Source organism: Podarcis bocagei (assembly GCF_964188305.1).
Source record: "Podarcis bocagei genome assembly, chromosome: 5".
Taxonomy (NCBI): domain Eukaryota; kingdom Metazoa; phylum Chordata; class Lepidosauria; order Squamata; family Lacertidae; genus Podarcis; species Podarcis bocagei.
The window spans coordinates 72,059,105-72,076,009 of NC_138129.1; the positions used below are offsets into that span (position 1 = coordinate 72,059,105).

Genomic DNA, 16,905 nt, shown 5'->3' on the forward strand with positions numbered 1-16,905 from the left:
GCTTCTGTGCACTAAAAGGGGACGGGAGGCGGATTGCTGGAGAAATCAGATACTGTACCTAGACAGCATCTTCAAAAGCAGAGACATCACCTTGCCAACAAAGGTCGGTATAGTTAAATCTATGGTTTCCCCAGTAGTGATGTATAGAAGTGAGAGCTGGACCATCGCCGAAGAATTGAAGCTTTTGAATCATTGTGCTGGAGGAGACGCTTGAGAGTCCCGTGGACTGCAAGAAGATCAAACCTATCCATTCTTAAGGAAATCAGCCCTGAGTGCTCACTGGAAGGACAGATCCTGAAGCTGAGGCTCCAATACTTTGGCCACCTCGTGAGAAGAGAAGACTCCCTGGAAAAGACCCTGATGTTGGGAAAGATGGAGGGCACAAGGAGAAGGGGACGACAGAGGACAAGATGGTTGGATAGTGTTCTCGAAGCTACCAGCATGAGTTTGACCAAACTGCGGGAGGCAGTGGAAGACAGGAGTGCCTGGCGTGCTCTGGTCCATGGGGTCACGAAGAGTCGGACACAACTAAACAACTAAACAACAACTGTACATACAGTATATATGTATATGTGGTACCAAGGCGGCAGGAGAGAAGATTCCACCCACCTACCCCTCTCCTGCCGTGAAAATGTAAAGGCCCGCCTCGGCTGCCTCCGAATTGCAAACAGATGGGATGTAGCAACCGGAGAAGCAGCGATTCTGGTCTCTCCAGCCGGTGCATCGGCTGCCCATCTTCTTCGGCTGCTGCAGCAGCAGGGCTGACTCAGTTTCCCTGCAAGCAACAGCAACGAGGTGCATCGGGGAAAGGTTGCTCTTTCCTGGGCTTCATGCACCGCATCATCAGGGCTACAGTGAGCAGATGGCATAGGCAAACTCCAGACCTCCAGATGTTTGGGACTACAATTCCCATTATCCCTGACCACTAGTCCTGTTAGCTAGGGATGATGGGAATTGTAGTCCGGAGGGCCGGAGTTTGCCTATGCCTGTGCGAGATAGCTTTACTTGGAACAGGGTTTCCCAAGCTTGAGTCTCCTGCTGTTTTTTGACTACAACTCCCATCATAACCTAGTTAGCAGGACCAGTGGTCAGGGATGAGGGTAACTATCGTCCAAAAACAGCTGGAGATCCAAGCTTGGGAAACCCTGATTTGGAAGTAAAGCCTGCCAGTTTATAAAGTAAGTGCATGTAATAAGGATCGCAACACTGCCCTGTTCCCGATTATAATCATGCAGCCTCACACGGCTGCTTTTCCTTGCTGTTCTCTTGCTAATATTACTTCTCCAATTCCCTTCTCTCCCTCCTCACTGGAGAGCTGCACCCAATCAAGCACCATACTCACCCCGGCTTTCCTATAGCCTTCCTAGCTCCTTCCAGATGTTTTGGACTACAATTCCCATTGACCTTGTCTGTTAGCTGTGCTGACTGGGGGCTTATGGGAGTTGTAGTTCAATAAGCTTCCACGAAGCTGGCTACCCCTGCTCTACATACTTAGGAACATCCCATTGAACTCAATGGGACTGGATTCTGAGTGGGCACATATAGAATTGCATTGTTAACAGGCCATTATAAGGAGGGCAAAATGTTATCCCTTGCTCGTCTCTTTTCCAAGGCCTGACAGACAGAAGATTCTAATTTGCATTTGAGAAATCATGGCTTACACCACCCAGACTAAAATGGCACACCCCTATTTATTTATTAAAACCACTTAATGTTCTGGGGTTTTTTTATCTGTAAGTGGTGCGCTGCACTGGTTGTCGATTTGCTACCACACCAGGTTCAAGGTACTTGTATTAATTCACAAAGCCCTAGACCAGTGTTTCTCAACCATCAATCTCCGAGTAATGCGAGATTCCAGGGGTTCCATGTTTCCTTTTGAAAACGAGGCACAGCAGAGACTGTGGTGTCTTTATGATATATTGTTTATTTACACTTATATGTAAAACATGAGCCTACAATGGAGGGGTTCACAGCATCAACATCCCAAAAAGGTTGTGTTTCTCCCATAGCCACAGTTTTAGATTCAAGCAGAAATCAGCCATGGGTTTTGTCTGTCTAACTATCTAAGAGCTGGAGTAGGAGCCCCACTCATTTACTATCCAGCACAAAGCCCCCTTTCTTTTGCTCTCTTAATGTCCCACCACCATTCCTTTCGTTTTTTAACGACCTACCACCCCAGGCAGTTACCGCAACACAGGAAGCTAGCCTGGTTTATTTAGATTTTAATGCTTGCTGGATCCAGGGATTAAAGAGGTCCAGCCAGTGGCGTAGCATGGGGGGTGCAGGGGGGGGCCGCACCGGGCGCAACATCTGGGGGTTAGGGGGCACAAATCCACGGGTTAGGGGGCGCAAATTACTTGCCTTGCCCCGGGTGCTGACAACCCACGCTACGCCACTGGGTCCAGCACCCAGTTTAGCACCCAAAGCCTTGATTCAATTCAAACACTTACTGGGTCCAGGGATTATAAGTGTCTGGCACCCACAAACTCATAACAGTACCTTGTATAGGTGACGCAAGCAATGTGAGCATGACTCAACTAGTACAAACTGTTATTTATTCCCTTTCCGCTGCATGGATGCCTAGCAATATATGATGACTGAGTTTTCTCCACCAGTTTCCACCTCCTTTACATGCAAGGAACAAGAGTAAAGCACTCGTCTTAGCACTAGGCAGTGGACATCCCTTGTATTTCATCCTATGGTTATCACCACGCTCCCTGTGGCATCACAATGCATCCCACCATGGTTCCAAATGAACCCTGCTCCTGATCCCATCAATGATCAAAGTATGCCAAGCGCAACCTGAGTGCTATGGCCGGCCTTCTGTTAGAACCTTCTAATCACACAAATAGCTATTATAGAACTTTGCCAGTCATCCTGCTATGCTTAAAATGATACGGAATGGATAGTTTAGGCAAGCAGGTGCCACCAGCATGAATAATATTTAGTCTGCTCTTCTATTTAATCTCTATTTTGAACAGTGGATGGTGCAAGTGTAAAACCACATACGAGAAAGTTTAACACCAAACCCATCTGAATCAGAAGGAAAACGCTGAGCAGGCAACTGTTGAGAGAGTACTTAAACTAGCCCATAGCCCTTTTTTCACAGTTGCCAGTCAGATGCTTATGAGAAGCACGCAAGGCATGTGGGTGCAGTAGCCCTCAAGTTAGGGAGAGTTGTTTTGTATATTGTATTGTTTTGACTTTATGTAGTTTTTCGTATTTAAAATAGATATGTTGTAAGTCACCTAGAGAGACCAAAGAAGCACCAAGTATGCCATAATATAAATATGACTGCTGTACTGATGCAACACTTGGTGAAGGTTTTAGGCAGTTTAAATGGGACATTTGTGAATGATGTGCGAATTGCAAAACAGACATACATCATTCTATTTACAGGTAAGTAACCATGTTGGTCTGCCCTAGCCGAAACAAACTTAAAAAATTCCTTCCAGTAGCACCTTCCACATATCTGAAGAAGTGTGCATGCACATGAAAGCTCATACCAATAACAAACTTAGTTGGTCTCTAAGGTGCTACTGGGAGGAATTTTTTTATACGTCACTCTAAATATTGATGTAAAATTGAAATTTGGCTATGATAGTCTTATTACAAGAATTTGTTAGTGCTTGGTTTAAAAAGTTATTGGTTATGTTCAGGAATTTACATAGTAATGTTTCTATTTATTCTTCCTTGTAAGATGCTCTGAATACTTGTAAAAAGAGCAGGATATAAATAATAAATAGCAGCAAAATAACAGAATAGATTATGGAAACAGAGAGTAGAGGATTCTCATTTATTTTAGGACTCTGTTTATGCTGCAAATTTTAACGCAATATGGCAGAACAGTTCACTGCAGGGTTCCAACTTGTCTTGCATTCTGAAGAATTTGTATTAACTCACAAAAAGCCTAAACAACATGGGCCCAAAGTACTTTACAGACTTTAATTCCTTATTGCAGCACCTTGAACACTGAGATCTTCTGATGGGGGGATTTTGGTGGTCCCCTATGCTCCTGAGTTTGTGTCTTGCCTCCTTAGATTGTATGCCTGACAGCAGGGACTATCTGCACACTGCCACGACAGCCCGTTTTGGCTGCAGAGTGAGATAAAAAAATCTTTACATAAATAAATGTATTCTATTTATTCATCCATTTAACAACATTTATATACCAACTGATTGTAACAAAACCTCCAAACAGTTTAGATGAAATCTGGTCATGTTTATTATTGAATGATACTTCTACATTGACTGCTGTTTAATATTTATAAAGCACTTGCTAGAGCTGTTCTAAAAACTAGTTAAGATTCATGCCTGGTTATCAGTGATGCGGAATGGCATCCTCAGAGCAAGTGATATGCAAAAAGTGAGGCAAGCTAGAGTCTTATAAAAGGATATGGTGGCGTTTGTTTCTGCTTTGCGGAAGAAACCTCAAGCAATACACACCCACTTGGATACACAACGTTTTCTTTGTTTCCTTTTTCTCTTTAATAAAAGAAGCAATCACATTTTCTAACTCTGTAAAATAAAATAAACCCAGGAGGAGGAACCCAAAGGTTTTTTCCAAGTACAAATCACATTTGAACCCTTCTTCCTAGTGAGTATCTGTTGTTCTTCAGCTAACCAGATCTGCCTATTCTATCGTGAGTTCACAAATGCCTGGCAAAGGAGTGATTTATTTATTGTCTTGGCTGCCATTACAGAAGCCACAATAATATGTGAAGAGTCTCGCCTAAACCTCTTTTCCCCCTGTATATCCTTCTCAGAAGTGTACACACTTCAAATGGACTGGGGAGCTGTAATTTCCTACAGCAATATGCTTTCTAATATTTCTTGAGGTGAATGTCTTTCTTCCCAGTGCTCTCTAAACGCTCTGTTTAGCAGATATTATACAGAAAAAGTCAGCGTACTCTAAAGGTATTTTTTCTCTCTGCTGAGTACTTTGAAAGTAAAATTCGTAAACATAAAGCAAATTACATCACACGAAGCAAAGCTGCTGCCTCCTACAGTAAGGGAGTACTCACAGTCTGATTCAAGCAGCTCTGAAATGACCTAAACTTTCCCATCAGCTTCAGGCCCCAGCTTTTTTCAAAGGCCACATGTAGGTTCACTGATGTTTACAAGAGTTGTCCTGGGCAACCAAATGGAACACAGAGATTTAAAGGGACAACTTCCAGACTAGATACTATCTTCTCCAAATATTCTTTTACTGCTTGTCCCATTCTTGAAAAAAAGAGTTATGGGAAGCCGTTGATGTGAAGAGAAACAAAACAAACTACCGTTTTTTCTGTATCTCCTCCCCTTTAAAAGGGAAGAAAAGTTGCCCCGTTTTCAACGAGTATGTGGAATTTCATAGCACGACGAAGGTATTTAATCATTCAGAAATAATTAGAAAGTCACACCCTTCCCTCTTTGTACTTCACAATATATTTCATGCTTCACCTGCGTTTGGATAGCAAGATCAGCTCCCTCTAGTGACAAACATATAATGTATTTGTCCATACAGAGGTCGTATCAGGATAACATAACCAATTACAGGTTGTATGCTGTTTGTGAACAGACTCCTCCACCTGCTCCAAGGACTATTAATGTCAACAACAGGTTGCCAGAGAAGAGGCAGGTGGTACTGAAAGCAAAAGTGCTGCAGCTCCTTGAATGCAATCCTATACCAACTTACAGAGAAGTAAGCCCAGTTAAACTCCGTGGGACTTGCTTCTCAGTAAACGTACTTAAGAATGCAGCGTTATGATCTCCTCAAACAATGACTGGGCTCAAAGCAATGCAACAGCAAACAAACAAACGCTCACACATTTAATGTATTTATTTATCAAGGCTATTTCTAACCTGCCCTTTATTTCACAATGGATCTACAGGTGAGGTAGAATACACAACCATAACACAAAATACATAAAAACTAATCAAAACTAACCAACATACGCCATAAAAGCAGCAAATAATAAGAACAACGGCTCAAAAGTTTGCACGCATTTGCTTCTAATCGGAGTTGAAATTGTCTAGTGGAAATTGATATTTTACATATAAAATACAGTACCGCTAAAGCCAAGTCCTTGAAAGTAACAAGTACAGGGATCTGCAAAGTCAACAAACGTCAAAGCATAATTTAAATAGTAACAACAACAACGACCATTGTTTCCTGTTAACCCCACCATGCAGATCTCCAACAATGACCCCATGGGTTTCATCTTAGGTCCACCCTTCCCCCCCCACCAGATCCTGCCCTGGCTCTGCCCCTAAGCACATATATTTTAACACCACCCAGCAGATCAGGGTTTTTCCAATCTAGAGTGGACAACCCAGTTCTTCGCCATGATAATAAACTGTGTGCACCTATCCCCAGGCACATGATTCATCAGAGAAGTTTTGTTTATTTTGTAGGGCAGTGTCCAAGCTGAAATCTCCAAATGGCACACAAGCGCACACAAAACAGCTCGCCATTGGCTTGGAGCCAACAAAGCCCCCTTCTATGGTGTCTGGGGTATCAGCTTCATTTCCCCCACAGAATGGCAAGCAGAAGCCCAAACTTCACTCAAGAAAGGACGATATTGACATCAGCCCCCCTGCTGGCAGGATCCAGCATAGGGACCAACAATTCAGCAGGGCAGAGCGGGGCCAGCCACTGATCCACTGGATCCTATACCAGTCCATCTCTCAGAGAGGGATTCAACCTAGGCTTCTAAGCTGTGCCAGCCTGGTCCTGGTACAGCACACCCACACCCACCCCACTGCAAAAAGATCAGTCTCCCCGCCACCATTCTGACCTGTAGAAGAAAGCAAGCCTTTGGGTGTTCTAATGCAGCAGTGGCACTGCCACTCCAATTATCCCTTCAATTGTCTCCTATTGGGCAATTGTCCCCTGATTTGTGATCCAGTCTTTTTATGGAATAATAATTGCACAGTTCTAGAAATGGTTTCCCTGCCTTTAGTTTATGGAGTTTGCGGCTTTCTCTGTTTTATATTCTATCTTATTTTCTTCTAATATATGCCATTTCCATACATTTTGTTTGCAAAGCGGTTTGTTGCTGTTTAGCCATGTCCAACTCTTCGTGACCCCATGGACCAGAGCACGCCAGGCACTCCTGTCTTCCACTGCCTCGCGCAGTTTGGTCAAACTCATGCTGGTAGCTTCGAGAACACTGTATCTCACCCTCTGTCGTCCCCTTCTCCTTGTGCCCTCAATCTTTCCCATCATCAGGGTCTTTCCCAGGGAGTCTTCCCTTCTTGTTAGGTGGCCAAAGTATTGAAGCCTCGGCTTCAAGATCTGTCCTTCCAGTGAGCACTCAGGGCTGATTTCCTTAAGAATGGATAGGTTTGATCTTCTTGCAGTCCATGGGACTCTCAAGAGTCTCCTCCAGCACCATAATTCAAGAGCATCAATTCTTCGGCGATCAGCCTTCTTTATAGTCCAGCTCTCTTTATAAAGTGGTTTATAAATCTGCAAATAAGTAGCTTGTTGTTTGGCTTTTGAGGTATCTGGATATCTGTTTCAATCATATCTGGATATCTGTTTCAATTATAGCAAAAGGCAGCAATGTAGAGGCAAAGGATGTGATGGCCCGCACTGCTTCTTAACACCAAGAGTGAGTGGGAAAGCAAGAGGAGATGTGTGTACAAGGATGCCCTCTGTTGTGCTGCACTGTCTAAACTCTGACCATAAACAGATTTATCTTTCAGAGTTCCTCAGTCCATTAACAACCACAAGGCTCCTTTAGAAGTGTTTGTGGCTGCAGTCTAATCCTCTGCATTTCTTGCATGTGTGGGGTATGGCAAAATGGCCAATGAACCTTAGCCTGTCCTCTGCAGATTTCCTCTCTCCGTGTCCATAGAAGGTGGAAGAACATCTGTTGCTTTTACTATGGTTTTGAATGGGAAATTTCCTTCCTCTTTGGGGCTGAGCATGCATTGGATACAGCACCTTATTTGAAAGCACAGCAGTGGCGTATCTCTGATCCTGGCTTGATGCATGGTTAAGAATGCTTCACTCAAGCCCAGGCTGAAAACAGGCATAAAGGTTGAATAATTGGTTCTTGGTCCCCAGAGACCAGGAGATTTGTGGGAGCTGCTGTGTGCTTTGAGCAGAGGTTAACCTTTCTCATATTCCAATCTAAATAATTTACCCCCTTCCATTTCCCCCATCATTTGGAGCCCTCTACTTATTTGTTGATTCCTCTCTCTCTCGCCATCATCCTTATGTGAAAGATGAAATGATTGATTGATAAGCCTAATGAGTGGCTAAAGATGATGATGGTTTCTGAGTATTTCAAAAGAAGCCAAGCCCTTAGAGCACTGCGGGAACATTGAAAAATCTTATCAGATAACTATTCTTTCTGGGATCTTAGAATCATAGAATCATAGAGTTGGAAGAGACCACAAGGGCCATCGAGTCCAACCCCCTGCCCCTTGTGGTTTATTTGTTTGTTTCCCTACTTCTGGGTTTTCAGAGCAGCTCTTCTGTTTAAATGCATTAACACACCCTTCAACATTTCTCTGATGAAAATAGAGGTGTCCTATTCAAATAATAATAATAATAATAATAATAATAATAATAATAATAATAATACCCCACCCATCTGACTGGGTTGCCCCAGCCACTCTGGGCTTCCAGCATTTATAAAAACATAATAAAACATTAAACATTTTTTAAAAGCATTAAAAAAAAATTCCTATGCAGATGGTTCTGATGGTTGTACTGTATCTCATTTTCTCGGCTCAGGGGTCACATAACTCCATACCCTCCAAAATGTATCCAATGAAAATAGGGATGTCCTTAAGAAAAGCAGGACATTCTGGGATCAAATCAGAAACCGGGACGGCTTCTGTAAATCTAGGACTGTCCCTGAAAAATAGGGACACTTGGAGGATCTGCATTAAAGGTGTTGCCTAAATCTTACTATGATGACCCTGAAAAACAGCCACCGTCCCCCAGTTCTGCTCTTGTAATGTGAAACTCCAGGCAATGAGGAAGAAATATTGCCTCAGTGTGAGTCCTGTTAAATGCCGCTTGCTCAGGCCATGGCTTGAAGCGAAAACAGGCATCCATTTTCCTAGCAAATGAGACTAAGTGGCAGAATTCATTAATAATTTATACACTTAGCCCATCGATTTTGACTCTCGTCTCCAGCAGGTTGTCCCATATTGCGTGTCAGGAAGAATCAGCTTTGCCCCTTAAGGTACATGCATGCCTGCAATTTGTCTCCTGCATTGTTTCTCTAAAAGGAAAATCGTGAGTTTTTTGTTTTTGTTTTTTAAATAATTACTCAGGATAATCTACATGGCAAATAAAACAAAGCAGAGAGCAAATCCGGTGAGATCAGCTCTTTCTCTGTAACAGAAGCCATACAGAAAAAAAACGTTAATTTATTATCTCTGGGATAGCTCAATCAGTAAAGCATGAGGGTTCGGCTAAATCTTTGGGTTGCAGGTTCGAGCCCCAGATGGGCAAAAGATTCCTGCATTGCAGGGGCTGAACTAGACGACCCTCTCAGAGGTACCTCAATCACTGAAGATGTACTTGGACTATGATTATCAAGTCCAAGGAAAGTGGAATTGGCAAAAGGAATTTTTCTGGGGAAGATGCAGCGAAACAGGAAGGGCAATCCCGGCCCATTCATGTACAATTCTCAGTCTCCAGTTTAAGTTATAAAATATAAAGAAAAGTTAATAAATTTGATTATAATTAGAATATTGTTTTTGTAGAATGATATTGGAAAACTGCTACATTCAGTTGCACGGAAATTCAGATGGGAAGGATTAGAGGAAGTCAAGCAATAAGTTTATGAGGTTGGAATTTTAATTAATTAATTAATTTGTATTGTTTATATTTTTTGTTGTGATTTGTTGTATTTGTTTCATTTCCTACTTGTTCTTTTTTATTTTGGTCTCGTTTGTTTTATAGTATGTGCTACATGGGTAAGAAACTTAATAAATATTATTGGGGGAAAATAAAAATAAAGTATATGACTCATAATATCCTATTAATAGATTAAATAAATAATACCCCCTCCCCCAAGAAACTGAGGCTGTAATCTAATGGACACTTACTTGGGAAACAACCCCCATTGTAGTCAGTAGCACTTACTTTAGATCTAAGCATGCTTAAATCATGCTACCATTTTGAGAACCACAGAATTGTAGAGTTGGAAGCGACCACGAGGGTCATCTAGTCCAACCCCCTGCCAAGCAGGAATTTTTTGCCCAACATGGGGCTCAAATGGGGGAGGGGGCAAGGCACACTGGGCACCACTACGGAGGTGGCACTTACCATGGGGCCTGCAGTGCTCCCAAGCCACACAACTCTCCTGGGAGTGACGTGGTGGCTCGGGCACCGGCTGGCTCCACGCTGCCCGAAAAAGCAACGCGGACCTGCAGACCACCAGAGCGCAATGCGGCTTGGGCACTGGGATTCCAGCATGCCCTGCCCCATCTCATCCCAGGCACCTAAGCGGCTAGCTACGCCGCTGCCTTGAACCCACAACCCTGAAATTAAATCACACTCAGCACAGTGGGAATCGTTTCTGAATTAACATGTCTAAGATCAGACTGTAAGAAATTCCAAAGAAAGCCTGTTGAAATAAGCCAACAGTTACGAGCTCTTTAGGGAATGGCTGGGTACTTCTCTGGGGGGTTACTCAGAGTGAGTCATTATTTGGAAGAGAGCTCCCAAGATCACTTTGTTACAGGATTTGATGCCAAAGTGTTAAGAACAATCGGTTTTCGACTGTGCAAGTGCCCTTTGCTTGTCTCTCTAATCTACCTCATTTAAGGCTATTCCATTAATTTCCTTAAACACATATTTTAAAAAAGGAACGTTTTAATGTACTTTACACTGCTTGGCTTAAGTAGAAGTGAACTGTAAACTATCTAATTAGACTGGCCTAGGAGCAAATTATGCTACATGCAAATGCATATAATGAAGCCCCAAGTTTTCATTTTCTTTCAGTACTGTAATTAAAACTCCCTCTAAATACTGGTGGAACAGAAAGGATTTTTTTCTGCTTAAAAAATGCCCCCGGTTGCTTTTCCCTCTGAAAGGTCCCAGATTTAAGAAGTCAGTGAATTCTAAATACTTCTGCAAGAGTTTAACCAAAGAACTCCAACCAGCATATCTGGCTATCAAAGGACACAGAATGTTCACATACAGTCTTCAGTTTTGCTTCCCCATATCTAGTCTCCCTCAACTGATTTCTCAGTCAATTTTCTAATAAAATATGAAAACCAATAATTGGTCTAAAAGAATATATATCTTATCCTTCCAACGTTATAGGATAAGAAGAACCTGTACTCCTGGTGTTTTCACAAAGCATCTTTCTTGAAGAGACCTAGAGAAATCTAGCCTGTTCTGTTATTTTTAATATGCAATAGAACAGAGACTACATTACTTTTATACTTTTTATAGGAACGAAGACACAGTAAGGACTTACTTCTGAAACATGTCTCGTACAATTGTCCTGCAAGGCACACCTGTCATTTCAATTTTTCATATTTCAGTCTTCAGTTCTCCACGGAAGTTTGCTATTTTCTTTTAAAGGTTCGCATGAAAATTCACCAGCACTTTATTTTGAATATATCCTAATGTGCACATTTTTGCAAAGCCATTTTTCCTTCCGTAATTGATTTTTGTATGTTACAGTGGTACCTCGGGTTAAGAACTTAATTCGTTCTGGAGGTCTGTTCTTAACCTGAAACTGTTCTTAACCTGAGGTACCACTTTAGCTAATAGGGCCTCTCACTGCCGCCGTGCCACCACCACATGATTTATGTTCTCATCCTGAAGCAAATGTATTTTTAATCTTTTTGACAGGTGCCCAGAGTGACTGTGGAAGCCCAGCCAGATGGGCGAGCTACAAATAATAAATTATTATTATTATTATTATTAACCAGAGGTACTACTTTTGGGTTAGCGGAGTCTGTGACCTGAAGTGTCAGTAACCTGAAGCGTCTGTAACCTGAGGTACCACTGTATTTTCATGAATATATGCAATTTTATGCAGACCTTTATACACATAACTTGGCTGGAGAACTGCACTATAAAATTGTGAGAAGTACCAATTTATAAAGCTGTATTTTGTCTTGCATATTGTTTTGAAAAGTGCAAATCAGGCAGGTTTGTCTTCAGCTGAGAATTGAATTAAACTTCTCCCCATCCCTAAATCCCAGGCTAACCAATTTGGAAGAAATGCATCCTTTAGATACTTTGACAGTAATACAGAAATCACTTTTCCATGACTTCATCATAAAATACAGTACTATTTTGACATCAGAGTAGAACAATGTGACAAGTCAGGTGGTAGGGAACTGCTTTTAAAATATTCCAGTGCCACTACTGCACTATAACATCTATTGTCTAACACCCAAGTGAACACAGGAGTGGACTATGTGCCTATTCGGAAAGTATAAGACGGACCTGCAATAAACTGTTGTGGAGTACAGTGCTCTTGTTCAGAATGCCTGCCAGCTTTTCCAAGCTACTCCATTCAAATGTCCCCTTCTAGTTTTCTGTCTCTCTCATCAAACACACAGAGACAGAGAGCATTCCATGACCACTGAGCATGCTCAGTTTTCATTGTGCTTTCTGCTCCCCTCCCCTAATCCCCCCCCAATATATATTTTTTGTACTTCTACAACTTTTGTAGTTTCTCAGAGTTTGCTCCCTCTTGGGCATGGATACTGCTGCTTTTGCTTTGAAAGGATCCACACTCGGAAAATGAGTTTGTGCTCAACATAGAGGAAAGAGCATATTCAAATTTGACACTTATGTCTTTAACCATCTTCTAGAATAGATGACAGGCGGCTCATGGATAAACAGCACACTTCTGAAATTGGAATGGAATGCACCACCCAACCCCAAGAAGCAAAACCTCTCTCAATTTGAGGGCAAAAGAGGAAAAAAGCAACCCTGAGACACAATAAAGGTTGCCAGGGATTGCATAATGATCACAGTACAATATTTTATAGTGGAACTGGGAAAATGTAATAAAAAACACATCAGATTAAATATTTAAAAGCCTGCCTCCTATCATACATTTCCTTCTGAGTGGTTTAGATCAGCAAAAACTGAAATTTCACCAACTATATCATAATTTCACAAAATTCACAATCATCCAAATATTAATTTAAAGGTGATGGTATAGCAGTGTGTATCAAAATTATTTTTTGAAAGATGTAGAAAAGGCAGTATACTGAGGAAAGTTGCAATGAAAGTCACCTAGCTATGAGTGCAACTACAAGGCTACTAAACCATACTTATGTTGCAGTCCAGTACCCATGGGCCTCTCAACACAGTGCAACTTAATTCTAGCTACAGAATTGCACATACTGTTAATTTCCAAAATTCGAAGTGTATCTGCTCAAGTTCACTCGTGTATCTACAAATTTGAGGCACCAATCACAAATACACTAACAGTGCAATTCCAATCATATCTCCTCAAAATTCAGTCCTATTTATGGAATGGAGTTTTCTCTCGAGTAAATGTGATTAGGATAGCAGCCTAATTGAACTTGTTTCTGGGTACTGTAGTTTGTTAAGGGTTGCTAGAAATAGTAACTCTGAGGGGTAAACTACAGTACCCATAATTCTTTGAGGAAAAGAGTGTACTTAACAGTTATGGTATGTACACACCAAAATAGAATTCCTCATAAAAATAAAACCTTGATCTCTAATATCAGATTACTAGAGAGCAAAAGGGTATAGTTACTCAGCAATTTAAAAAATGTACTCTGAATGTGTTCAAAGCCACTTTTTTTGCCGCAATAAATAATTATCATAATCATAACAGTATTCATGTGTTTGTGTTTCAGGTTTCAGGCCCTAGCTCAAAAACAAGCAATCATAAAACAACATGAAAACTCAATAGACAGAAGGAGCAAATGCATCATTAATCATTATTTTAAAACTGTAGCAACCTTCATAGCCACAGATGTAAATCGTGACTTTCATCATTGCAACCCATATCTAAACAAGAAAGGTTTAATTGCCTATTTTATTTTTTATTTACATTTATATAAACCATCCCTCGTTCCATAGGATCCTAAAACAGGGAACATATAATAAAATCCACATATCAATGTAAAAATTCATTTAAAAATCACATTTAATCAAGCAATTCAAAACAATTCAATTTGCCAACTTCCCACAAATGCTTGTGCACACATGCGTGTCTAAAGCCATTGTTTGAACACTGTCAGTGAGGGAGACAGCTGCATCTCCATAGGGAGGGAGTTCCACAAATGAGGGCCACCACAAGGAAGACCCTACCCCTAGCTGATTGTTTTGTGGCAAGGTACACAAGCCTGTACACTAAAAGAAAGAAGATCTTGTTTGTTGCACCCTCAGATGCATCCATAGCAAGGCCTCCTCTGAAGACCAAAGTGTGTGGGCAGATTCAGATGGGCAGAAGCAGTAGCCCTCCAACTTCCAAACTGTTCAGGCCCGGAAAAGGGGTAACAACAACCACACTTTGAACCGGGCCCAGGAAGAAATTCAAAACTGGTGAAGAATGCACAGTATTGGTACGGCATGACTGCTGCATTTTGCATTAACTAAAAAGCTTCTGGGCACTTTTCAGAACCATTCCACCACATACTGCACATACCATGACCTAAATATGAAAGGCAAACAAGAAACCTGTAACTGCAGCAAGATTCATCTTCAGAAAAAGGCCATTTAGTGCATTTGTTGGAATCTGGAGCAAAGCTAAATCCGGGAGCAGTCCAAAAAACAACTGCACCCAGTGTGTCCAACAGAAATATGTCCCAAAGTGTCTTGTCTGGATTACACCTTTCCCCAACCTCCCTTTTCTCCTATCTCTCACTGGCTTCAACGTTAACAGTATAGATATAAGACTCAAGCACAGGATGAGGCATCCCAAGCCAAGGCGCGTTTATATGATCCATAAACCAAACTCCCACAAACTTCCATGGGTTTATCTACTCGGGAGGAGGAGTCGCAGCGGCGCGCGAAGGGCGCGTTAGATCCGCTGCTGAAATAAGTGCGGACTTGGGACTATTGCTTGCAAGTGCGGGTGAAGAAGGCAAGAGCTGAGGCAAAAAAAAAAAAAAAGGCTGGTCCCTCCGGGTGAATTATTTACTCGAGGGCAAAAGGAGGTGCGTTGGGAGGAAGAGTCTGAGGGGGAAAGCGAGGCCGGCAGGGGGCCTCCTCCTCCTCCTCCTCCTCCAAGAGCGTAGCCCCGCCAGGCCGCCGGGCAGGCGAAGCCGGAGCCCTTGCGAGCGTGAGGAGGAACGGCTGAGGAGAAGGAGGAGGCGCTTCAGCGGCCGTCATTTCCGCCGTGTATGTGTGTGTGTGGAGTCGGGGAGGGCAGGCGGACAAGCGGAAAGAAAGGAGGCAGGACCCGGAGGAGCCCTCGCCGCCTCCGACTTAGAGGCCGCCCGGAGCCCCCTCACTAGAGCGAGGGGGAGAGAAGCCGAAGGCCGAGCGCTGAGGGGAAAGACCGAAGCGGCGACGCCACACTCCTTCCTCCTTCGTTTCTTGCCGGCTCCACAGAAGCCGCTCGGGATTCCCGCCCTTCTCCCTCCCTCCCTTTCTTCCCCCCGCTGGACGGACGGAGCAGCCCGCCGGCCTCCCGGCCATGGGGAACGCCGCCACCGCCAAGAAGGGCAACGAGATCGAGAGCGGTGAGTTGGAAGCGGGCGACAAAGACCGGGGGGGAGGCAGGCCGGCTCTCTGCCGCCGCCGCCCCGCTGCTCCTCCTCTCGCCAAGGTGCACCGGGCCGGGCCGTGGCAGCAGCAAGGCCCTGCGGCCTAGTCTGGCGGGCTGCGGCACTGGCGGCAACCGGTGCGGCAGGCAGGCCAGCCCGCTCGCTATGCCCCTTTTGCGCAGGGGTTCTGGGGGAACTGCTGCAGCCACGTCCCGCTCCGGGGGCTTAGGAGTAAGCGGGTTAACCGGTCCCCTCGCAAGGCGCAGGGGCAGATGCAGAGCCCCCTCCGCGGGGGGGTGCAGAGAAGCTCCGTGGACGCCCCCCACCCGGAGGCCGCTGCTGCTGCTGCGTGTCCCCGGCATCCCCACCTAGGTGCATCCCTCCGTTTAGGCCGGTCTAGTCCCAACCCGGAGGAGGCCAATGAATGGGAGCGGGTGGGGTCTATTCCTCCCGCCCCAATCGCTCTTGGTAAAACTCTTAGCCCTCGTCGTTGGAAGAAAAGCTTTTCTCTCGGCAACCTTGGGGTGAGGGGTGGGGGTCGGGGCAAAGCTCGGGTGCAAACTGTGATTTGTTTGGCGCTTGTGTGTTTTCTCCTCTTTTCTCTCCGCCTCTTCCTTCCTTACCCTCTCCCCCCCCAACAGAAAAAAGGCTGCTGTAGAAAACTCCCTAACCTTTCCCTCTTATAGTTTTTGTTCTCTGCTGTTGTGGAAACAGTTTATTCCGAGCTCCTCCTGCTTAGGAGAAGCAGTCTTCTGTTGCAGCATGTTAAAGTGTTGTGAAACCATTCTCTACAGAAAGCGAAAGAGACCTAACGCTAGTAAACGATGATTATTATTAATATTATTTTGTCGTGCAGGATCTTGGTAAGCTGCATTTTGTTTGGGATTGAGAACATAGCGTAAAAGAACACAAGCAAAGCATTTAAGCAATTGCTGGCACTTCTCATTGGAGATTAAGGCCTTGCTAACACACTTACTTGGGAGTAAGTCCCATTGAATTCAATCAGGCTTTTGAGTACATGTGTTTAAGATTATGAGGTGGGTTACTAATATGAACTCTTGAGGTTTTGAGTGTTTATTTCTATTTGCTTGTCTGCAGTAGAAATGATTTGGAGTGTTTTTGATCCTCAGCAATTTTTGAGATGAGCAACTTTTATTCGTTAGCATCTGTCTCCTTTTGTAGTTAGACAAGTAATTTTACATAAAGATTGTTTTGGTTTCATAAAATATGGTT

General features: G+C 43.4%; 2 protein-coding genes across 3 annotated transcripts in view; one reads left to right on the top strand and one right to left on the bottom strand.

Moving 5' to 3' along the window:
* Nucleotides 1-5,141, bottom strand: part of TTLL7 (tubulin tyrosine ligase like 7) — a 74,303-nt gene extending 69,162 nt beyond the window's left edge. The window contains exon 1 of one of the 2 annotated variants that reach the window (XM_081194875.1): nucleotides 5,025-5,141. The gene's annotated coding sequence lies outside the window, so the exon portion shown is untranslated. The remainder of the gene's footprint in view (nucleotides 1-5,024) is intronic. The other variant, XM_081194877.1, reaches the window with a different exon arrangement.
* Nucleotides 5,142-15,199: 10,058 nt separating this feature from the next.
* The window catches only part of PRKACB (protein kinase cAMP-activated catalytic subunit beta), a 60,125-nt gene continuing 58,419 nt past the window's right edge, over nucleotides 15,200-16,905 (top strand). Inside the window, exon 1 of the mRNA XM_081196898.1 lies at nucleotides 15,200-15,648. Within this exon, the coding sequence (XP_081053024.1) occupies nucleotides 15,603-15,648 (46 nt within the window). The 5' untranslated portion in view covers nucleotides 15,200-15,602. The remainder of the gene's footprint in view (nucleotides 15,649-16,905) is intronic.